Source organism: Petromyzon marinus, unplaced genomic scaffold, assembly GCF_048934315.1.
Source record: "Petromyzon marinus isolate PM22_M1 ecotype Great Lakes invasive population unplaced genomic scaffold, UKy_Petmar_22M1.pri1.0 PM_Scaffold_347, whole genome shotgun sequence".
NCBI lineage: Eukaryota > Metazoa > Chordata > Hyperoartia > Petromyzontiformes > Petromyzontidae > Petromyzon > Petromyzon marinus.
Window position 1 is genome coordinate 27,501 of NW_027423332.1, and position 23,798 is coordinate 51,298.

At 53.4% G+C, this 23,798-nt stretch overlaps 1 protein-coding gene across 1 annotated transcript in view; it reads right to left on the bottom strand.

The window, feature by feature from the left end:
• LOC116936953 (diamine acetyltransferase 1-like) overlaps positions 1-21,691 on the bottom strand; it is a 37,663-nt gene extending 15,972 nt beyond the window's left edge. Inside the window, exons 1-5 of the mRNA XM_076064170.1 lie at positions 19,904-21,691; positions 13,995-14,046; positions 8,895-8,978; positions 7,486-7,590; positions 6,341-6,381 (exon numbers count right to left, since the gene is read on the bottom strand). Coding sequence (XP_075920285.1) covers positions 6,341-6,381; positions 7,486-7,590; positions 8,895-8,978; positions 13,995-14,046; positions 19,904-19,969 — 348 coding nt within the window. The 5' untranslated portion in view covers positions 19,970-21,691. The remainder of the gene's footprint in view (positions 1-6,340; positions 6,382-7,485; positions 7,591-8,894; positions 8,979-13,994; positions 14,047-19,903) is intronic.
• Between the last annotated feature and the right edge of the window lie 2,107 nt (positions 21,692-23,798).

A 23,798-nucleotide genomic window follows, 5' to 3' on the forward strand; every position in this document is an offset into this window, starting at 1 on the left:
CTGTGCGTGGGTCTCTGTGCGTGGGTCTCTGTGCGTGGGTCTCTGTGCGTGGGTCTCTGTGCGTGGGTCTCTGTGCGTGGGTCTCTGTGCGTGGGTCTCTGTGCGTGGGTCTCTGTGCGTGGGTCTCTGTGCGTGGGTCTCTGTGCGTGGGTCTCTGTGCGTGGGTCTCTGTGCGTGGGTCTCTGTGCGTGGGTCTCTGTGCGTGGGTCTCTGTGCGTGGGTCTCTGTGCGTGGGTCTCTGTGCGTGGGTCTCTGTGCGTGGGTCTCTGTGCGTGGGTCTCTGTGCGTGGGTCTCTGTGCGTGGGTCTCTGTGCGTGGGTCTCTGTGCGTGGGTCTCTGTGCGTGGGTCTCTGTGCGTGGGTCTCTGTGCGTGGGTCTCTGTGCGTGGGTCTCTGTGCGTGGGTCTCTGTGCGTGGGTCTCTGTGCGTGGGTCTCTGTGCGTGGGTCTCTGTGCGTGGGTCTCTGTGCGTGGGTCTCTGTGCGTGGGTCTCTGTGCGTGGGTCTCTGTGCGTGGGTCTCTGTGCGTGGGTCTCTGTGCGTCTCTGTGTGTCTCTGTGGGTCTCTGTGGGTCTCTGTGGGTCTCTGTGTGTGTGGGTCTCTGTGTGTCTCTGTGGGTCTCTGTGGGTCTCTGTGGGTCTCTGTGGGTCTCTGTGGGTCTCTGTGTGTCTCTGTGGGTCTCTGTGGGTCTCTGTGGGTCTCTGTGGGTCTCTGTGTGTGTGGGTCTCTGTGTGTGTGGGTCTCTGTGTGTGTGGGTCTCTGTGTGTGTGGGTCTCTGTGTGTGTGGGTCTCTGTGTGTGTGGGTCTCTGTGTGTGTGGGTCTCTGTGTGTGTGGGTCTGTGTGTGTGTCTCTGTGTGTGGGTTAGCATGATCTCTGTGTGTGGGGGTATCTGTGTGTGCGTGTCTCTCTGCGTGTGGGTCTCTGTGCGTGTGGGTCTCTGTGCGTGTGGGTCTCTGTGCGTGTGGGTCTCTGTGCGTGTGGGTCTCTGTGCGTGTGGGTCTCTGTGCGAGTGGGTCTCTGTGTGTGTGGGTCTCTGTGTGTGTGGGTCTCTGTGTGTGTGGGTCTCTGTGTGTGTGGGTCTCTGTGTGTGTGGGTCTCTGTGTTGTGTGTCTCTGTGTGCGTGGGTCTCTAGGAGATGTCAAACACCTCGCCTGGTACACAGCAGTTTGTGGATTTGATTCTGACCCTGACTATGCCTGCTGCTGCTGCTGCTGCTGAATATTTAGAGTTTGCGTCTCTCTCCCCGTGGATTTTTTTGACTTCTGGGGTCCCTCCGGTTTTTCCCCTCCTGGTCACGCATTTTGGAGCATCTAGCTGCAGTACATTTCCCCGCGATGATGATGACGGCTATAATGATGAGCCACCAATTCGTTTGTGGTAGCTAAGCAGCTTCCCAATAAAGAGCTGTACAGGGAACGCGTTCACTCATGAATATTCGATTGATTAACTTTCAGAGATCCGAACAAACCCGTCCGTATGTCCAGTCGCCTGTTCGGATCCGGAGTCGTCAGTTCAACCGCCGTGCAATAGATGGCGGTGGTGGCATCTACATCTGCAGAAGTGGCATCTACATCTGCAGAACGTGAAGATCCAGTGGCATCTACATCTACAGAACATGAAGAACCAGTGGCATTTACATCTCCAGAACGTGAAGAACCAGTGGCATCTACATCTACAGAACGTGAAGAACCAGTGGCATCTACATCTACAGAACGTGAAGAACCAGTGGCATCTGCAGAACGTGAAGAACCAGTGGCATCTACATCTACAGAACATGAAGAACCAGTGGCATCTACATCTACAGAACGTGAAGAACCAGTGGCATCTACATCTACAGAACATGAAGAACCAGTGGCATCTACATCTACAGAACGTGAAGAACCAGTGGCATCTGCAGAACGTGAAGAACCAGTGGCATCTACATCTACAGAACATGAAGAACCAGTGGCATCTACATCTACAGAACGTGAAGAACCAGTGGCATCTACATCTACAGAACATGAAGAACCAGTGGCATCTACATCTACAGAACGTGAAGAACCAGTGGCATCTACATCTACAGAACGTGAAGAACCAGTGGCATCTACATCTACAGAACGTGAAGAACCAGTGGCATCTACATCTACGGAACATGAAGAACCAGTGGCATCTACATCTGCGGAACGTGAAGAACCAGTGGCATCTGCAGAACGTGAAGAACCAGTGGCATCTACATCTACAGAACATGAAGAACCAGTGGCATCTACATCTACAGAACGTGAAGAACCAGTGGCATCTACTTCTACAGAACGTGAAGAACCAGTGGCATCTACATCTACAGAACATGAAGAACCAGTGGCATCTACATCTGCAGAACGTGAAGAACCAGTGGCATCTACATCTGTAGAACGTGAAGAACCAGTGGCATCTACATCTGCGGAACGTGAAGAACCAGTGGCATCTGCAGAACGTGAAGAACCAGTGGCATCTACATCTACAGAACATGAAGAACCAGAGGCATCTACATCTACAGAACGTGAAGAACCAGTGGCATCTACATCTCCAGAACGTGAAGAACCAGTGACATCTACATCTACAGAACGTGAAGAACCAGTGGCATCTACATCTACAGAACGTGAAGAACCAGTGGCATCTGCAGAACGTGAAGAACCAGTGGCATCTACATCTACAGAACATGAAGAACCAGTGGCATCTACATCTACAGAACGTGAAGAACCAGTGGCATCTACATCTACAGAACATGAAGAACCAGTGGCATCTACATCTACAGAACGTGAAGAACCAGTGGCATCTGCAGAACGTGAAGAACCAGTGGCATCTACATCTACAGAACATGAAGAAACAGTGGCATCTACATCTACAGAACGTGAAGAACCAGTGGCATCTGCAGAACGTGAAGAACCAGTGGCATCTACATCTACAGAACATGAAGAACCAGTGGCATCTACATCTACAGAACGTGAAGAACCAGTGGCATCTACATCTACAGAACATGAAGAACCAGTGGCATCTACATCTACAGAACGTGAAGAACCAGTGGCATCTACATCTACAGAACGTGAAGAACCAGTGGCATCTACATCTACAGAACGTGAAGAACCAGTGGCATCTACATCTACGGAACATGAAGAACCAGTGGCATCTACATCTGCGGAACGTGAAGAACCAGTGGCATCTGCAGAACGTGAAGAACCAGTGGCATCTACATCTACAGAACATGAAGAACCAGTGGCATCTACATCTACAGAACGTGAAGAACCAGTGGCATCTACTTCTACAGAACGTGAAGAACCAGTGGCATCTACATCTACAGAACATGAAGAACCAGTGGCATCTACATCTGCAGAACGTGAAGAACCAGTGGCATCTACATCTGTAGAACGTGAAGAACCAGTGGCATCTACATCTGCGGAACGTGAAGAACCAGTGGCATCTGCAGAACGTGAAGAACCAGTGGCATCTACATCTACAGAACATGAAGAACCAGAGGCATCTACATCTACAGAACGTGAAGAACCAGTGGCATCTACATCTCCAGAACGTGAAGAACCAGTGGCATCTACATCTACAGAACGTGAAGAACCAGTGGCATCTACATCTACAGAACGTGAAGAACCAGTGGCATCTGCAGAACGTGAAGAACCAGTGGCATCTACATCTACAGAACATGAAGAACCAGTGGCATCTACATCTACAGAACGTGAAGAACCAGTGGCATCTACATCTACAGAACATGAAGAACCAGTGGCATCTACATCTACAGAACGTGAAGAACCAGTGGCATCTGCAGAACGTGAAGAACCAGTGGCATCTACATCTACAGAACATGAAGAAACAGTGGCATCTACATCTACAGAACGTGAAGAACCAGTGGCATCTACATCTACAGAACATGAAGAACCAGTGGCATCTACATCTACAGAACGTGAAGAACCAGTGGCATCTACATCTACAGAACGTGAAGAACCAGTGGCATCTACATCTACAGAACGTGAAGAACCAGTGGCATCTACATCTACGGAACATGAAGAACCAGTGGCATCTACATCTGCGGAACGTGAAGAACCAGTGGCATCTGCAGAACGTGAAGAACCAGTGGCATCTACATCTACAGAACATGAAGAACCAGTGGCATCTACATCTACAGAACGTGAAGAACCAGTGGCATCTACTTCTACAGAACGTGAAGAACCAGTGGCATCTACATCTACAGAACATGAAGAACCAGTGGCATCTACATCTGCAGAACGTGAAGAACCAGTGGCATCTACATCTGTAGAACGTGAAGAACCAGTGGCATCTACATCTGCGGAACGTGAAGAACCAGTGGCATCTGCAGAACGTGAAGAACCAGTGGCATCTACATCTACAGAACATGAAGAACCAGAGGCATCTACATCTACAGAACGTGAAGAACCAGTGGCATCTACATCTACAGAACATGAAGAACCAGTGGCATCTACATCTACAGAACGTGAAGAACCAGTGGCATCTGCAGAACGTGAAGAACCAGTGGCATCTACATCTACAGAACATGAAGAACCAGTGGCATCTACATCTACAGAACGTGAAGAACCAGTGGCATCTACATCTACAGAACATGAAGAACCAGCGGCATCTACATCTGCAGAACGTGAAGAACCAGTGGCATCTACATCTACAGAACGTGAAGAACCAGTGGCGTCTACATCTGCAGAACGTGAAGAACCAGTGGCATCTGCAGAACGTGAAGAATCAGTGGCATCTGCAGAACGTGAAGAACCAGTGGCATCTACATCTACAGAACCTGAAGAACCAGTGGCATCTACATCTGCAGAACCTGAAGAACCAGTGGCATCTACATCTACAGAACCTGAAGAACCAGTGGCATCTACATCTACAGCGCGTGAAGAACCAGTGGCATCTACATCTACAGAACGTGAAGAACCAGTGGCATCTACATCTGTAGAAGAGGAAGAACCGGCGGCATCTACATCTGCAGAACGTGAAGAACCAGTGGCATATGCAGAACGTGAAGAACCAGTGGTATCTACATCTACAGAACGTGAAGAACCAGTGGCATCTACATCTACAGAACCTGAAGAACCAGTGGCATCTACATCTGCAGAACCTGAAGAACCAGTGGCATCTACATCTACAGAACCTGAAGAACCAGTGGCATCTACATCTACAGCGCGTGAAGAACCAGTGGCATCTACATCTACAGAACGTGAAGAACCAGTGGCATCTACATCTGTAGAAGAGGAAGAACCGGCGGCATCTACATCTGCAGAACGTGAAGAACCAGTGGCATATGCAGAACGTGAAGAACCAGTGGTATCTACATCTACAGAACGTGAAGAACCAGTGGCATCTACATCTGCAGAACGTGAAGTACCAGTGGCATCTACATCTGTAAAAGAGGAAGAACCGGCGGCATCTACATCTGCAGAACGTGAAGAACCAGTGGCATCTACATCTACAGAACGTGAAGAACCAGCGGCATCTACATCTGCAGAACGTGAAGAACCGGCGGCATCTACATCTGTAGAACGTGAAGAACCAGTGGCATCTACATCTGTAGAACATGAAGAACCAGTGGCATCTACATCTGTAGAACATGAAGAACCAGTGGCGTCTACATCTACAGAACGTGAAGAACCAGTGCCATCTATATCTACAGAACATGAAGAACCAGTGGCATCTACATCTGCAGAACGTGAAGAACCAGTGGCATCTACATCTGTAGAACATGAAGAACCAGTGGCATCTACATCTGCAGAACGTGAAGAACCAGTGGCATCTACATCTGCAGAACGTGAAGAACCAGTGGCATCTATATCTGCAGAACGTGAAAAACCAGTGGCATCTACATCTGTGGAACGTGAAGAACCAGTGGCATCTACATCTACAGAACGTGAAGAACCAGTGGCATCTACATCTACAGAACGTGAAGAACCAGTGGCATCTACATCTACAGAACATGAAGAACCAGTGGCATCTACATCTGCAGAACGTGAAGAACCAGTGGCATCTACATCTACAGAACGTGAAGAACCAGTGGCATCTACATCTACAGAACGTGAAGAACCAGTGGCATCTACATCTACAGGAGATGATACAACTTTTAAAGCCATTCCCCGTGTGTCGTGTACACGCCGTGCAACGTATTCGCAATCGACACAGTGAAGTTGGACTTGCGAACAAATAGACTTAGGAACAGACCTCTGGAACTGAACTCGTTTGTAAGTGGAGGAGTCCCTGTACAGCTCAGTGGGCCTTGCCTGGTTAAACAAACACGTTTTTAAAGAAGTTTTTGTGTTACTAAACTGATTTTAGTTTACAGAGTGCACCTTCACTCACCTGGCTGACCCGTTTCAGGATCTCAGATCCGATTCCCAGACCTAGCGGAGGGCGGCACAACAACAACAACATCATCATCATCACAACGCAGACGCGACATCACACCGTAGACACAGCAGCATATTGAAAAAATTAAAATGTACATCTCGTTCTTTTCCACGCCCCTTCCTTCTCAGACTCCATCTCATCGGCTGTTTCACTTGAACCAGTACTGTAGGAACTTGTTCAGGAGGCAAGGAGCCGATTTCCACATTCAGTGTCTCAGCAGCAGCAGCAGAGCCAGGCTCTGCTTGAGCCAACGCTGGCGAAACTGCCCAGATGTTTACAGGAAAGGAGCCGGTTTCCACGTCGAGTGTCTCATCAGCAGTCCAGATGTGTATAGGCAAGGAGCCGGTTTCCACGTCGAGTGTCTCATCACGGACTCGTCACGACGACCACGGACTCGTCACCTGATGACGGACTCGTCACCTGATCACGGACTCGTCACGATAATGGACTAGTCACGACGACGGACTCGTCAAGATGGCGGACTCATCACCTGATCACGGACTCGTCACGATCATGGACTCGTCACCTGACGACGGACTCATCACCTGATCACGGACTCATCACGATCACGGACTCATCACGATCACGGACTCGTCACCTGACGACGGACTCGTCACGATGACCACGGACTCGTCACGATCACCACGGACTCGTCACGATCACCACGGACTCGTCACGATCACCACGGACTCGTCACGATCACCACGGACTCGTCACGATCACCACGGACTCGTCACGATCACCACGGACTCGTCACGACAACCACGGACTCGTCACGATCACCGCGGACTCGTCACGACGACGGACGCTCGTGCCTGCCTCTGCGTGAAGCCACAACAGCGGAGCCATTCCCTTCTCGCCTGGCGACGGACGCAGTAGTCGGTAGCAGAACTTCCTTCCGCAAGTTTTCCTACCCGCTGCTGCGTGGACTTCACCGAAAGAACCACAGCGGATCGAATCCTCCGGTTGCAAAAGCTTCAAATCGAGATTTAAACAATTCAGAGAGCCGCGTAGCCCAATCAGTGGGATGCGGGCCTCGTGGCCCGCTACAGTAACGAGGATGAGTTGATATTGGGGCTCTGCGTGCGTGGTCCGACCTCGGTATTCCTTCATGACGAAGAAGTCCTCCAGGCAGATGTTCCTGCCGCTCCAAGGGTCGTAGGTGAAGTAAAACATCGCAAAGCCGACGACTCTCACGGGGCCTGGGGGTGCACGGAGACAGCACGGGGCCGGGAGGGGGGGGCATCGTCACCGCAGTCACCACCATCATCACCACCACCATCACCACCACCACCATCACCACCACCACCGTCACCACCACCACCGTCACCACCACCACCGTCACCACCACCACCACCGTCACCACCACCACCATCACCATCATCACCACCACCGTCATCGCCGCCACCACCACAGTCACCACAGTCACCACCAGCGCAGTCACCGCCACCGCAGTCACCACCACCACCACCACCACAGTCACCACCACAGTCACCACCACAGTCACCACCACAGTCACCACCACCACCACACTCACCACCACCACCACAGTCACCACTACAGTCACCACCACAGTCACCACCACAGTCACCACCACCACCACCGACACCACCACCACCACCACCGTCACCACAATCACCTCGACCACAAGCGAGCACCGTACCTGGTGTAGCGGGGTGTAGTAAACATCGCTGTCTTTGTGTGTGTGTGTGTATGTACGTGCGTGTGTGTATGTATGTGTGTGTGTATGTACGTGTGCGTGTGTGTGTATGTACGTGTGCGTGCGTGTGTGCGTGTGTGTGTGTACGTGTGTGTGTACGTGTGTGTGTACGTGTGTGTACGTGTGCGTGCGTGTGTGCGTGTGCGTGTGTGTGTGTACGTGTGCGTGTGTGTGTATGTACGTGTGTGTGTACGTGTGCGTGTGTGCGTGTGTGTGTGTGTACGTGTGTGTACCAGGGCGTGCGTGTGTGTGTACGTGTGTGTACGTGTGCGTGCGTGTGTGTGTACGTGTGCGTGTGTGTGTATGTACGTGCGTGTGTGCGTGTGTGTACGTGTGCGTGTGCGCGTGAGTGCGTGTGTACGTGTGTGCGTGTGTGCGTGTGTACGTGTGTGTACGTGTGTGTGTACGTGTGTGTGTACGTGTGCGTGTGTGTACGTGTGTGTGTACGTGTGCGTGTGTGCGTGTGCGTGTGTATGTGCATGTGTGTGTACATGTGCGTGTGCGTGTGTGTGTGTGTGTATGTACGTGTGCGTGCGTGTGTGTGTGTATGTACGTGTGTGTGTACGTGTGCGTGTGTGCGTGTGCGTGTGTATGTGCATGTGTGTGTACATGTGCGTGTGCGTGTGTGTGTGTGTGTATGTACGTGTGCGTGCGTGTGTGTGTGTATGTACGTGTGCGTGCGTGTGTGTGTGTATGTACGTGTGTGTGTACGTGTGCGTGTGCGTGTGTACGTGTGCGTGTGTGTGTGTACGTGTGTGTGTACGTGTGCGTGTGTGCGTGCCTCACCATTGGCGGGGCCGTCCGGAGCGACGGCCTCGGCCACCAGGCACTGGTAGAACGCGTGGCCTCCAAAGCCATCGTCACGCAGCTCTGCGTCACGCACAGACAAAGGTCCCCCGTGTAGCCTCAACAGACTTTCAGCAGACTCTCAGCAGCAGCAGCAGCAGCAGCGCCTACGAAGGCTACCAGCAGCTGTGGCTACACACGCAGAGGGGGTGGCTGGCCAGCACCACCACCGCCACCACCACCACCGCCACCACCACCACCACCACCGCCACCGCCACCACCACCACCACCACCACCGCCGCCTCCACGCCCGACGGCCTTCGTCTCTCCCCCAGTGGCGACGTTCACTGCACCACCGCAAGCAGGTTACTCATCTGAGGCCGAGCCGACCTAAGGGCATGGGGCCCAGGACCGCTTCAGATCGTCGCCGCCGACGGCGTCGGCCGCGAGCGGGAGCCCAACTCGGCCCGCCGGCTGCGTGGCGCCAACCCGCCGCCCGGCACCAAGACAAAGGCCCCCCCCCCCCCCGCGTAGCCTCGAAAACAGCCCGCAAAGCGGGGGCAAGTGCCGGCGGCCAACACCGGAGTGAAAATGTCGTCGCTTGGACCGCCGGCCGGCGCCGGCGGCTAGCTCGAAGGGTGACGCGGGAAGCGTCGCTACGCGAGCCCAGCGCTGGTTTACTGGCAGAGAAGGGGGGGGGAGAGGGGGTGAAACTTCAGCTTGCAGCTTGCAGCAGCCAGATTCTTTGGTCGCTTCCGGCCGAAGGTCACGCACATCACACGCCTTGGGAATCGCGCAGCGGGGATTCGCTCCGGCTACGCGTTCCGTAATCCAGAGCGCCCGTGCATCTGTGATCAAGTGACGCTCGGCGGTACAACAGCGTGCGGGCACGTACCGCCGCACGCGCCAGCAAGCCTCCCGGCTCGCTTGCCAAATTAGTGTTCACTTAATCGAAAATAAAAAATTTTGGCTCGCCTTGCAAAACGCTCGCAGGCCAAGTCGCCCGCAATCTTGAGGTTTCGCTGTGTCGTCAGAGAGCGTTTTTTGTTTTTGTTTTGTACTTTGACCACAGGTGCATTGTGGGTAATGCACCACGTGATTCCTTGTAAAAAAAAGGTTTCAGTTTTGTTGCCAGAAAAAAGGGGAAAACCCTCTTATTGTTATTATTAATATTGTTTGGTAGTGGCAAAGGTCTAATGATGTAGATGCTCACCCCGAGCTTCTCATTACTCTGATAGTGGCGTTGTCTTTGAGCTGTGCGACGCCTTTTGGCGTCATCTGGTCAAGCACCAATTGGGTCGAGGCTCAAAAGAAAGCCGTCCCTTGGTGTGGACCAATCAGATTCAAGGACAACGCCGCATATATTATCATAGTCTTATTTTTTTGTTTGCATTTTGACTGCAGGTATTGTGGTTAATGCAGTGACGTGAATCCTTGTCAACAAAAAAAGGTTTCAGTTCTGTTGCCAGAAAAAAGGGGGATACAAAAAACCCCCTATTTGTTACGGTAGGTCACGTGCTCGAGCAGAGAGTGGCATGGTAAAAGTTATATTTAACAAAAAAACTTTGTTAAAAACACGCTCTCATGGGGTGTACCGTACGAGTAATGGCAGAACTCCACGACCTCAGGAAGTGGAGCCCCGACGCTTGGCCACAACGCAAGGGGCCCGTGGTGATTCACAGCCAACGTCAGTTGACCGTGGGCAATTAGACCCAAGCCGAAACATGACGTGTCAAAAAAAAGATTGTTTAAATAAAATATAGATATTTTTTTTTATATCTGTACCATATGGAGATCCCCCCTGGTACAGCTATTGAAGGTTTCACGAACAACGAGGTCAAAATAGACGTGAAATAATGTGGGAGGCAGAGGACATCCCTGTCGCACCCCGAGGTGTACAGGGGAATGGCTCTGACTCCCGGCCACGTAGTTTTACCCAGGCCCGCTCACATTCATCATGAGGGTCCTTAATGATCGTGAGCAGAGGGTCGGGGACTCCGAAAGCACGAAGAACAAACCCAGAGCCCTGGCCTACAGCATTGTCATCAGTGTGACACAAGCATAACCAAGTTTCCAGTCGGGAAGTGGGTTAAAATTTCGCTACAGGTTTTGAGGCGACAACAACGACGACGACAGACGGACGGACGGAGTGAGCGGGAGCTCGGGGCTGTCGCCTGGAGTGGCGTCCCCTCGCCCTGCCGCTGGGGTCACCGCCGCCGCCGCCGCCGCCGCCGCCGCAATCACCGTCCCGGCGTCGGCAGTCGGGCAGTCCGTGCCAGCCGTCCCGACTGCGAGCCGGACTATTGAGACGCCTCCAACCCGCAGTGCCTCCGAGTTGGTCACTGACACCAGCGACGACTCGGTCACGTTCTGCCGACGTGACAAAGCCCCTCGCCAATTGGCCGTGTCGGGCAGCGGCGGCGGGTTGAAACGGCGCAGCATTTTATACATTCCTGCGATCCAACGCCGAAAATATGAAACCTGGATGCGGGCGAAAGTGGTCGTCAACCTACTCACTGGTTTTTTCGGCAAAGTCACATGTGTGGAAATGCCATAAAATTATATTAAGACAAATGAATCGCGACGTTTCGACCCGCAACACAGGCGATCTTCATCGGGTGTGTTAACAAAAATAAATCTCGGAGGTAAATACAAACAAGAAGACGAGAGGACGAGAATTCAACAAACCTAAGAAAAAATTCCGTGATGCACAACCAAGTCAGGCCAACAACACAGCTAGACACTTACGGTATTTCTACACACGTGACTGTACCGGAAAATAAACAATGAGTAATTTATGCAGTCACGAAAGCTTTACTTCTTTGGTTGTCAACCGTCGGCCTCCCTTGCGCTCAAACCCTCGCCCGGCCCGACCTTTCACCCTTTGAATCTCCCCTCCCGATGGATTTGAAGCCGCCGGCAATCTCCGCCGTCGTTGGTAGGCCTCATGGCACCACAGAAGGAGGCCTCGGTCGACTCCCCGACCGGTCCGTTCGCACCTGCGCCCCTGCGGCGCCAGGTGGTCTGGCGCCTCGGTCATTACGCAGAGAAAACTGTGGGTCTCTGCGGGTCTCTGCGGGTCTCTGCGGGTCTCTGCGGGTCTCTGCGGGTCTCTGCGGGTCTCTGCGGGTCTCTGCGGGTCTCTGCGGGTCTCTGCGGGTCTCTGCGGGTCTCTGCGGGTCTCTGCGGGTCTCTGCGGGTCTCTGCGGGTCTCTGCGGGTCTCTGCGGGTCTCTGCGGGTCTCTGCGGGTCTCTATTAATCCCCGACTCCTGTGGGTCTCTGTGGGTCTCTGTGGGTCTCTGTGGGTCTCTGTGGGTCTCTGTGGGTCTCTGTGGGTCTCTGTGGGTCTCTGTGGGTCTCTGTGGGTCTCTGTGGGTCTCTGTGGGTCTCTGTGGGTCTCTGTGGGTCTCTATTAATCCCCGACTCCTGTATCTCTCTGTGGGTCTCTGCGGGTCTCTGTGGGTCTCTATTAATCCCCGACTCCTGTATCTCTCTGTGGGTCTCTGTGGGTCTCTATTAATCCCCGACTCCTGTATCTCTCTGTGGGTCTCTGTGGGTCTCTATTAATCCCCGACTCCTGTATCTCTCTGTGGGTCTCTGTGGGTCTCTATTAATCCCCGACTCCTGTATCTCTCTGCGGGTCTCTGTGGGTCTCTATTAATCCCCGACTCCTGTATGTCTCTGTGGGTCTCTGTGGGTCTCTATTAATCCCCGACTCCTGTATCTCTCTGTGGGTCTCTGTGGGTCTCTGTGGGTCTCTGTGGGTCTCTGTGGGTCTCTGTGGGTCTCTGTGGGTCTCTGTGGGTCTCTGTGGGTCTCTGTGGGTCTCTGTGGGTCTCTATTAATCCCCGACTCCTGTATCTCTCTGTGGGTCTCTGTGGGTCTCTATTAATCTCCGACTCCTGTATCTCTCTGTGGGTCTCTGTGGGTCGCTGTGGGTCTCTGTGGGTCTCTATTAATCCCCGACTCCTGTATCTCTCTGTGGGTCTCTGCGGGTCTCTGTGGGTCTCTGTGGGTCTCTGTGGGTCTCTGCTAATCCCCGACTCCTGTATCTCTCTGTGGGTCTCTGTGGGTCTCTGTGGGTCTCTGTGGGTCTCTGTGGGTCTCTGTGGGTCTCTGTGGGTCTCTGTGGGTCTCTGTGGGTCTCTGTGGGTCTCTATTAATCTCCGACTCCTGTATCTCTCTGTGGGTCTCTGTGGGTCTCTATTAATCCCCGACTCCTGTATCTCTCTGCGGGTCTCTGTGGGTCTCTAATAATCCCCGACTCCTGTATCTCTCTGTGGGTCTCTGCGGGTCTCTGTGGGTCTCTATTAATCCCCGACTCCTGTATCTCTCTGTGGGTCTCTGTGGGTCTCTGTGGGTCTCTATTAATCCCCGACTCCTGTATCTCTGTGGGTCTCTGCGGGTCTCTGTGGGTCTCTATTAATCCCCGACTCCTGTATCTCTCTGTGGGTCTCTGTGGGTCTCTGTGGGTCTCTATTAATCTCCGACTCCTGTATCTCTCTGTGGGTCTCTGTGGGTCTCTGTGGGTCTCTGTGGGTCTCTGTGGGTCTCTGTGGGTCTCTGTGGGTCTCTATTAATCCCCGACTCCTGTATGTCTCTGTGGGTCTCTGTGGGTCTCTGTGGGTCTCTATTAATCCCCGACTCCTGTATCTCTCTGCGGGTCTCTGCGGGTCTCTGTGGGTCTCTATTAATCCCCGACTCCTGTATCTCTCTGTGGGTCTCTGTGGGTCTCTATTAATCCCCGACTCCTGTATGTCTCTGTGGGTCTCTGCGGGTCTCTATTAATCCCCGACTCCTGTATCTCTCTGTGGGTCTCTATGTTAACCTGTGGGTCTCTTCTGATGTCAGAAAGCCACCTACAGCTAGCTATGATGCCACTTTCAAATCGGCGTTTAGATTGACAAACTCATTTATTTACAACCGCTTGTTGTCGTTGCTGTTGTTGTGTAGCTTGTTGTTGTTGTGTAGCCTGTCGTTCCCCCCCCCACCCCGCACCCCAGATTAACGCGACTGACCTCGTACGGTGCTAAAGAAGTTCGCACAGACAATCATCATCGCACGCACGACGGGCACACGTCCACCGAGGCTCACCGCACCTTGCTCCGTGATGTGAACTTCATCACCGAGCTTCTCGTACATGGCCAGTTCCTGACGACACCACACAGACACAGACACACAGACGCACACAGACAGACGCAAACGCACAGACACGCACAGACACACAGACGCACAGACACAGACACACAGACACACAGACGCACAGACACACACACACACATGCGTGTAAACAAATCTCCCCCAGGTAGCCCACACTTGCACGTGACAAAGGCCAGGCAACGGGCACACCACACCAACCACATACACCACACCACCAACCACACCACCCACACCACACCTACCACACCACACCTACCACACCACACCTACCACACCAACCACACCACACCTACCACACCAACCACACCACACCAACCACACCACACCACACCAACCACACCACACCAACCACACCAACCACATACACCACACCACCAACCACACCACCCACACCACACCTACCACACCACACCTACCACACCACACCTACCACACCACCCACACCCACCACACCACACCAACCACACCACACCTACCACACCACACCTACCACACCACACCTACCACACCACAACCACATACACCACACACACCATACCTACCACACCCACCACACCACCCACACCCACCCACCACACCAACCACACCACACCAACCACACCAACCACACCACACCAACCACACCAACCACACCAGCCGCCTGCCGAGTGGCAATGTGTACTGTGTAGTGTAATGTGTAGTTAATAGTATAGTGGTGTATAGTAGTGTACTGTGTAGTGTAATGTGTAGTTAATAGTATAGTGGTGTATAGTAGTGTACTGTGTAGTGTAATGTGTAGTTAATAGTATAGTGGTGTATAGTAGTGTACTGTGTAGTGTAATGTGTAGTTAATAGTATAGTGGTGTATAGTAGTGTACTGTGTAGTGTAATGTGTAGTTAATAGTATAGTGGTGTATAGTGGTGTATAGTAGTGTACTGTATAGTGGTGTATAGCAGTGTAATGTATAGTGGTGTATAGTAGTGTACTGTATAGCAGTGTATAGTGGTGCATAGTAGTGTATAGTAGTGTAGTGTGTATAGTAGTGTAGTGTGTATAGTAGTGTAGTGTATAGTAGTGTAGTGTATAGTGGTGTAGTGTATAGTGGTGTAGTGTATAGTGGTGTAGTGTATAGTGGTGTAGTGTATAGTGGTGTAGTGTGAGACCCGCAGAGACCCATGGAAACCCACAGGGTCGAGATCGAACCCATTGCCTCCTGTACACCAGGCGAGGTAGTCAACATCTCACCCACTCACTCAGATATCGTCAGGGGTCGAGATGGAACCCACGACCTCCTGCACACCAGGCGAGGTAGTCAACATCTCCTAGTCATCGTGATTATGATGATGATGAGAGAGAGAGACACTCAGATTCCACATATATAGCAGCAGCAGCAGGCATCGTCAGATTCGGGATGGAACCCACGACCTCCTGCGTACCAGGCGAGGTAGTCAACATCTCCTAGCCACCGTGGCGAACACGTAGCGAAACCACCTCCTGGTTTCACAATGGCCCTGGGGGTCTTGGCTTCAAAGGCTCCCCAGGCAAGTGAACAGCGAAGTGCCGATGGGTCCGGGACACCAAATGCCGATGCCAGTCCCTGCCTCGGAACATGCTGGCCAGTTCCACCAGCGTTAGTTCAAGCTGCTGCTGCTGATGAGACACTGCATGTGGAAAACCGGCTCCTTGCCAATAGACCTGATGGGATGCTGCTGCTGATGATGCTGCCGATGATGGAAGATGATGCCGATGCAGATGCTGCTGATGATGAGGATGCTGCTGATGAGGGTGATGATGCTGCTGCCGGATGCTGATGATACTGCTGATGATACTGCTGTCGGACGAGGATGCTGATGATGCTGCTGATGACGCTGCCGGACGAGGATGATGATGATGATGCTGCCGAACGAGGATGATGATGCTGATGATACTGCTGATGACACTGCCGGACGAGGATGATGATGATGCTGATGATACTGCTGACACTGCCGGACGAGGATGATGATGATACTGCTGATGATACTGCTGATGACACTGCTGGACGAGGATGATGATGATACTGCTGATGACACTGCCGGACGAGGATGATGATGATACTGCTGATGACACTGCCGGACGAGGATGATGATGATACTGCTGATGACACTGCTGGACGAGGATGATGATGATGATGATGATGCTGATGACACTGACGGACGAGGATGATGATGATACTGCTGATGATACTGCCGGATGAGGATGATGATGATACTGCTGATGACACTGCCGGAGGAGGATGATACTGCATATGATGATGCTGACGGACGAGGATGATGATGATGATACTGATGATGACACTGCCGGACGAGGATGATGATGATACTGCTGATGACACTGCCGGAGGAGGATGATGATGATACTGCTGATGATGATGATGCTGCCGGACGAGGATGATGATGATGATACTGATGATGATGCTGACGGACGAGGATGATGATGATACTGCTGATGACACTGCCGGAGGAGGATGATGATGATACTGCTGATGATGATGCTGACGGACGAGGATGATGATGATGATACTGATGATGACACTGCCGGACGAGGATGATGATGCTGCCGCTCCCGCCTGGTGCGGACTTTGTGTGGATTTCGATTCAAGGCGTTTCCGTCCGGTGACTCAACTCGGCGGTCCGCTCCTCGCTCCTCCACCAACATCCACTACCACTCACACGAACCCTCCCGGGGCAAAGACCGCGGTCAACTTTGTAGCACCAACTATGTGTGTGTGCGTGTGTGTATGTGTGTACGTGTATGTGTGTGTATGTGTATGTGTGTGTATGTGTGCGTGTGTGCGTGTATGTGTGTGTGTGCATGTGCGTGTATGTGCATGTGTGTGTATGTGCATGCGTGCGTATGTGCATGTGTGCATGTGTGTGCATGTGTGTGTGTGCATGTGTGTGTGCATGTGTGTGTGTGTGCGTGTGTGTATGTGTGCATGTGTGTGTATGTGTGCATGTGTGTATGTATGTGTGTGCATGTGTGTGTGCATGCATGTATGTGTGTGGCCTCAAGGTGCACATCGCCTGGCACAAGCGTCGTGGTGATGTCACCGCCACTTAGTGGCGAATGGCGGTTGTTGTTGTGTATGTATGTGTGTGAGTGCGAGTCTGCGTGTGTGTATGTGTCCGGCAAAACAACCCCCTACCTCATTGTGGTGCCGGAGGGGCAACGCTGTCGTGGGCAGTGCCGTGGGGGGAAGGCCAATTCCGATTGGCCTTTCCCCTCGGGACAACTGTAGCCACAGGCGTCTATGACGTCTCCTGGCCAAACCCCAATTGGCGGAGCCAGGAGATTGAATCTTTACCCTTGGGGCTCCTCCAGAAACAAAAAGCTACTACGGATGGCCACGTGGAATGTTCGAACGCTCACTGCGGAGGAGAGGCTGCCATTCCTCCGTCGGGTGCTGGACCGGTACCACCTGGGTCTCTGTGGCATTCAGGAGGTTCGGTGGACCAGCTCTGGCTTTTGCCACCATGACAGTCCTCTACTTGGGGCAAGAGACTACCAAACAACAGGGTGTGGCTCTTCTTTTGAACAAAAAAGAATGAAGGGGGGCGTGGCAGCGTGGCGGTGAGGTGTGGGAAGCTGTAAGCCCCAGGATACTTTGGGCTCGCCTTCCCATCAACCGGAGGCGAGGAGTGGTGGCCGTGGTTACTTATGCCCGCACCGAAGACGAACCTCCGTGGAGGGATGCAGGCAAAGCTGATGAGTCAGATGCCTTCTATGACCTCCTGTCACAGGTGCTGGCTAAAGTGGCACCTCGGGATAGAGTCATCATGTTGGGTGACTTCAATGCCCGAGTTGGTCATGATGCTGGCACCTGGTCTGGAGTGATTAGAAGGCATGGGCCAGATCAGCTCAATAAGAACGGTAGGAGGCTGCTAGATTTTTGTGCAGCCCATCAGCTTGTAATTACCAACACGCTGGTCCGGCATCGGCGCATCCACACATCATGAATGCATGCCGAGTCCAAGCATCTGCTGAACTACATAGTGACGGATCAGCGGATGCGAGCCCATGTCCTTGACACCAGGACCTACCGTGGAGCTGATCTGCCCTCTGACTATTGACTCGTCATCCGTAAGATGCGCCTGCCATTCTTCCACTCCGGTGGTGGGTGTACACCCAGGACCCCATTCAAACCTAAGGTGCAGCTGGGGTCGGCATCGTCCCCGACTCCTCCTGATGTCGAGGGTAAATGGACGAGGTGTAGGACTGTGACTCATGCAGCTGCAATTGCTGCTTTGGGTACGCGGTCCAGACCTCCCCAGAGACCCTGGCTGACAGAGGAGGTGTTCAGGATTGTTGAGAAAAAGCGACAGGCCCACTGTCATCGGCTACAGAATCCCACGTCAGAGAATGAGGAGGCTTACCGCAGCCTTCGCTCGGAGGTTCACCACACACAGCGGCAGCTCACCACACACAGCTCACCACACACAGCTCACCACACACAGCTCACCACACACAGCTCACCACACACAGCTCACCACACACAGTAGCAGCTCACCAGACACAGCTCACCAGACACAACTCACCACACACAGCTCACCAGACACAGCAGCTCACCACACACAGCTCACCACACACAGCTCACCACACACAGCTCACCACACACAGCTCACCAGACACAGCTCACCACACACAGCTCACCAGACACAACTCACCAGACACAACTCACCAGACACAACTCACCAGACACAACTCACCAGACACAGCTCACCACACACAGCTCACCACACACAGCTCACCAGACACAGCGACAACTCATCAGACACAGCTCACCAGACACAGCTCACCACACACAGCAGCAGCTCACCAGACACAGCTCACCAGACACAGTGACAACTCACCAGACACAACTCACCAGACACAACTCACCAGACACAACTCACCAGACACAACTCACCAGACACAACTCACCAGACACAACTCACCAGACACAACTCACCAGACACAACTCACCAGACACAACTCACCAGACACAACTCACCAGACACAGCTCACCAGACACAACTCACCAGACACAACTCACCAGACACAACTCACCAGACACAACTCACCAGACACAACTCACCAGACACAGGTCACCAGACACAGCTCACCACACACAGCTCACCAGACACAACTCACCAGACAGCAGCTCATCAGACACAGCTCACCAGACAGACACAGCTCACCAGACAGCTCACCAGACACAGCTCACCAGACAGCCGCTCACCAGACAGCCGCTCACCAGACAGCCGCTCACCAGACACAGCTCACCAGACAGACACAGCTCACCAGACAGACACAGCTCACCAGACAGACACAGCTCACCAGACAGACACAGCTCACCAGACACAGCTCACCAGACACAGCTCACCAGACACAGCTCACCAGACAGACACAACTCATCAGACAGACACAGCTCACCAGACAGACACAGCTCACCAGACACAGCTCACCAGACAGACACAGCTCACCAGACAGACACAGCTCACCAGACAGACACAGCTCACCAGACACAGCTCACCAGACACAGCTCACCAGACACAGCTCACCAGACAGACACAACTCATCAGACAGACACAGCTCACCAGACAGACACAGCTCACCAGACACAGCTCACCAGACAGACACAGCTCACCAGACAGACACAGCTCACCAGACAGACACAGCTCACCAGACACAGCTCACCAGACAGACACAGCTCACCAGACACAGCTCACCAGACACAGCTCACCAGACACAGCTCACCAGACACAGCTCACCAGACAGACACAGCTCACCAGACAGACACAGCTCACCAGACACAGCTCACCAGACACAGCTCACCAGACAGCCGCTCACCTTGATGAGTCGCAGGATCTCACAGCAGTCATCGACGCAGGCCCTCCTGATGCTGAACTTGGACATCGCAGGTGGGCGATGGGCAGGGTACTCGGCTGGGTACTCGCCTGGGTACTCGGCTGGGTACTCGGGGGGGGGGGGGTACTCGGGGGGGACTCGGGGGGGACTCAGAAGTTCTCAGACCCAGGGGTAGACAGACCCAACTGGTACTCAGACCCAAGGATTCAGACTCAACAGGTACTCAGACTCAACAGGTACTCAGACCCAACAGGTACTCAGACTCAACAGGTACTCAGACTCAACAGGTACTCAGACTCAACAGGTACTCAGACCCAACAGGTACTCAGACTCAACAGGTACTCAGAGCCAACAGGTACTCAGATTCAAGTGGTACTCAGAGCCAACAGGTACTCAGATTCAAGTGGTACTCAGAGCCAACAGGTAATGAGAGCCAACAGGTACTCAGACTCAAGTGGTACTGAGACCCAAGGATTCAGACCCAACAGGTACTCAGACTCAACAGGTACTCAGACCCAACAGGCACTCAGACCCAACAGGTACTCAGAGCCAACAGGTACTCAGACTCAACAGGCACTCAGGCTCCCGAGTCCGACAGGGATGGATCAGCGCCGCTAACCTCCGCAGGTGGACCAAACCGGTATCGCCGTCTTAATGCGTTCAAATGTAAGCGCTACTTTCGTATAAATTTAAGCGCTACTTCCGTATAAATTTAAGCGCTACTTCCGTATAAATTTAAGCGCTACTTTCGTATAAATTTAAGCGCTACTTTCGTATAAATTTAAGCGCCAATTTCCGTTTAAATTTAATCGCCAATTTCGTTAAAATTTAAGCGCCAATTTCCAATTAAATTTAAGCGCCAACTTCTCCTAGAGACGAAGGCTCCCCAACCACACGGGGAGGTAACGGCGAATCGCCGCCGCTTCTCCACCCTTGCCGCTGTTGTTGTTTGGCATTCGTGTTTACTAACGGGGCCAACTCCGATGCTCTCTCACCAAACGTGTTGGCGGGGATTTTTACTTCCTCGTTTGGGGGTTAACCGTCACGGCGCTTTTTATTAAACCCGCTACTGCCGTTGTTACAATCGCCACTATTACTACCGCTGCTGCGTATGATGACGACGACAATGTTGTTGATGTTGTTGTTGTTGTCGTTGATGTTATTGATGACGTTTTCGACACCAAAATTGCTGTCGCTGATGGGGCCGTGGACTCGAGAGAGACGCGGAGACTTCATTCGCAACGCGGAGTTTGAACTCCCCTAGGGCCGCTGATCCGGTGGACGTGGAGCGGGTGAAGTTACTGAAGGAGGGGGAGGGAGGGAGGGAGGAGCGGATTGGAGGAGTTGAGGATGAGCGGATTGAAGGATGCGGGATGAGCGGATTGAAGGATGGAGCGGATTGAAGGAGTTGAGGATGAGCGGATTGAAGGAGTTGTGGATGAGCGTATTGAAGGAGTTGACGATGAGCGGATTGAAGGAGGCTGAAGGGGGAAGTGGAGTGGTGTTGAATGCGGGGCGAGGAGGGGGGTGGTGGTGCGGGAAACGAGATGCCGAGTGGACCGCGAAGACGACGATGGAGAGAAGACGAGGTGAGAGAGAGAGACGAGGTGAGAGAGAGAGACGAGGTGAGAGAGAGAGAGAGACGAGGTGAGAGAGAGCCGAGCCACAAGTTGAGTGAGTGTGAGTTGGGGGTGGGGGGTGGTGGTGGTGGTGAGTGGCCGCACAGCCAAGCAGCGAGTGACAGCCTCCAACCGCGCTCCAGGCGATGTGAAGCCGCTCCCCCCCAAGCACGACGCTTTTATACCCCGGCGGGTTGGGTGCGGGGTGGGGGGCAAAAGGGGGGAAGGGTCTCCTCCCCACCCCCCACCCCGCCCCACGCGGATGAATTTCCCCGCTCCCATTGGTTCGCAACGCGAGGCGTGGGCGGGAGGCCACGGGCTTTAGCGCGTTCCCATTGGTGGGGGTGGTCGGGGGGTGAAGGCGGTGGGGGGGGGGCACCTTATGGAGGAGGTGAGCCGCGATGTTATTGGAGGGGGGAAGAAGTGGGCGGGGCCCACGTGCTTAAGCGCGCTCCCATTGGTGGGGGTGGTCGGGGGGTGAAGGCGGTGGGGGGGGGCACCTTATGGAGGAGGTGAGCCGCGATGTTATTGGAGGGGGGAAGAAGTGGGCGGGGCCCAGGTGCTTAAGCGCGCTCCCATTGGTGAGGGGGTCGGGGCGAGCTGGCGGTGGGGGGGGGGCACCGTGTGGAGGAGGTGAGCCGCGCTGTTATTGGAGAGGGGAATAAGTGGGCGGGGCCCACATGCTTAAGCGCGCTCCCATTGGTGGGGTGGACGAGGGTGTGGGCGGGAGGAACCGTATGTAGATGAGCCGCGCTGTAATTAGGGGGGGAAGAAGTGGGCGGGGCCCACGGGTTTAAAGCGCGCTCCCATTGGTGGGGTGGTCGATGGTACGGGCGGAGGGGGACACCGTATGTAGATGAGCCGCGCTCCCATTGGTGGGAAGCGGGGGTGTAGGCGGCGACTTATTTAAAGGCACCGCGCACCCATTGGTGGGTAGAGAGGAGGGGGAGGAATTTTCAGCAGAACCCCCCTCCCCCACCCAATGGTTTGGCTCGCGTTCATTGGTTGCAGGAGGAGTAGACGGGGCCCCGGTAGGAAGTAGGTGGAGCTAAAGTCTCCCTGGCCCCGCCCACCGGGGCGTTCAGCTCCCAAGGGGTCATCCCTCGAGTTCATGTCCAGTGAGTGAGATGGTGAGTGAGATGGTGAGTGGGATGGTGAGTGAGATGGTGAGTAAGATGGTGAGTGAGTGAGATGGTGAGTGAGTGAGATGGTGAGTGAGATGGTGAGTGAGTGAGATGTGAGTGAGATGGTGAGTGAGTGAGATGGTGAGTGAGTGAGATGGTGAGTGAGTGAGATGGTGAGTGAGTGAGATGGTGAGTGAGTGGGAGGGTGAGTGAGTGAGATGGTGAGTGAGTGAGATGGTGAGTGAGTGAGATGGTGAGTGAGTGAGATGGTGAGTGAGATGGTGAGTGAGATGGTGAGTGAGATGGTGAGTGAGTGAGATGGTGAGTGAGTGAGATGGTGAGTGAGTGAGATGGTGAGTGAGTGAGATGGTGAGTGAGTGAGATGGTGAGTGAGTGAGATGGTGAGTGAGTGAGATGGTGAGTGAGATGGTGAGTGAGATGGTGAGTGAGTGAGATGGTGAGTGAGTGAGATGGTGAGTGAGTGAGATGGTGAGTGAGTGAGATGGTGAGTGAGTGAGATGGTGAGTGAGTGAGATGGTGAGTGAGTGAGATGGTGAGTGAGTGGGATGGTGAGTGAGTGGGATGGTGAGTGAGATGGTGGGTGAGTGAGATGGTGAGTGGTGAGTGAGTGAGATGGTGAGTGAGTGGGTGAGATGGTGAGTGAGATGGTGAGTTGGTGAGATGGTGAATGAGTGAGCTGGTGAGTGAGTGGGATGGTGAGTGAGATGGTGAATGAGTGAGTGGGATGGTGAGTGAGATGGTGAGTGGGATGGCGAGTGAGTGGGTGGGATGGTGAGTGAGATGGTGAGTTTGATGGTGAGATGGTGAGTGGGATGGTGAGTGAGATGGTGAGTGGGATGGCGAGTGAGTGGGTGGGATGGTGAGTGAGATGGTGAGTGAGTGAATGAGATGGTGAGTTTGATGGTGAGATGGTGAGTGAGATGGTGAGTGAGATGGTGAATGAGTGAGATGGTGAGTGAGTGGGATGGTGAGTGAGATGGTGAATGAGTGAGATGGTGAGTGAGTGGGATGGTGAGTGAGATGGTGAGTGGGATGGCGAGTGAGTGGGTGGGATGGTGAGTGAGATGGTGAGTTTGATGGTGAGATGGTGAGTGAGATGGTGAGTGGGTGAGA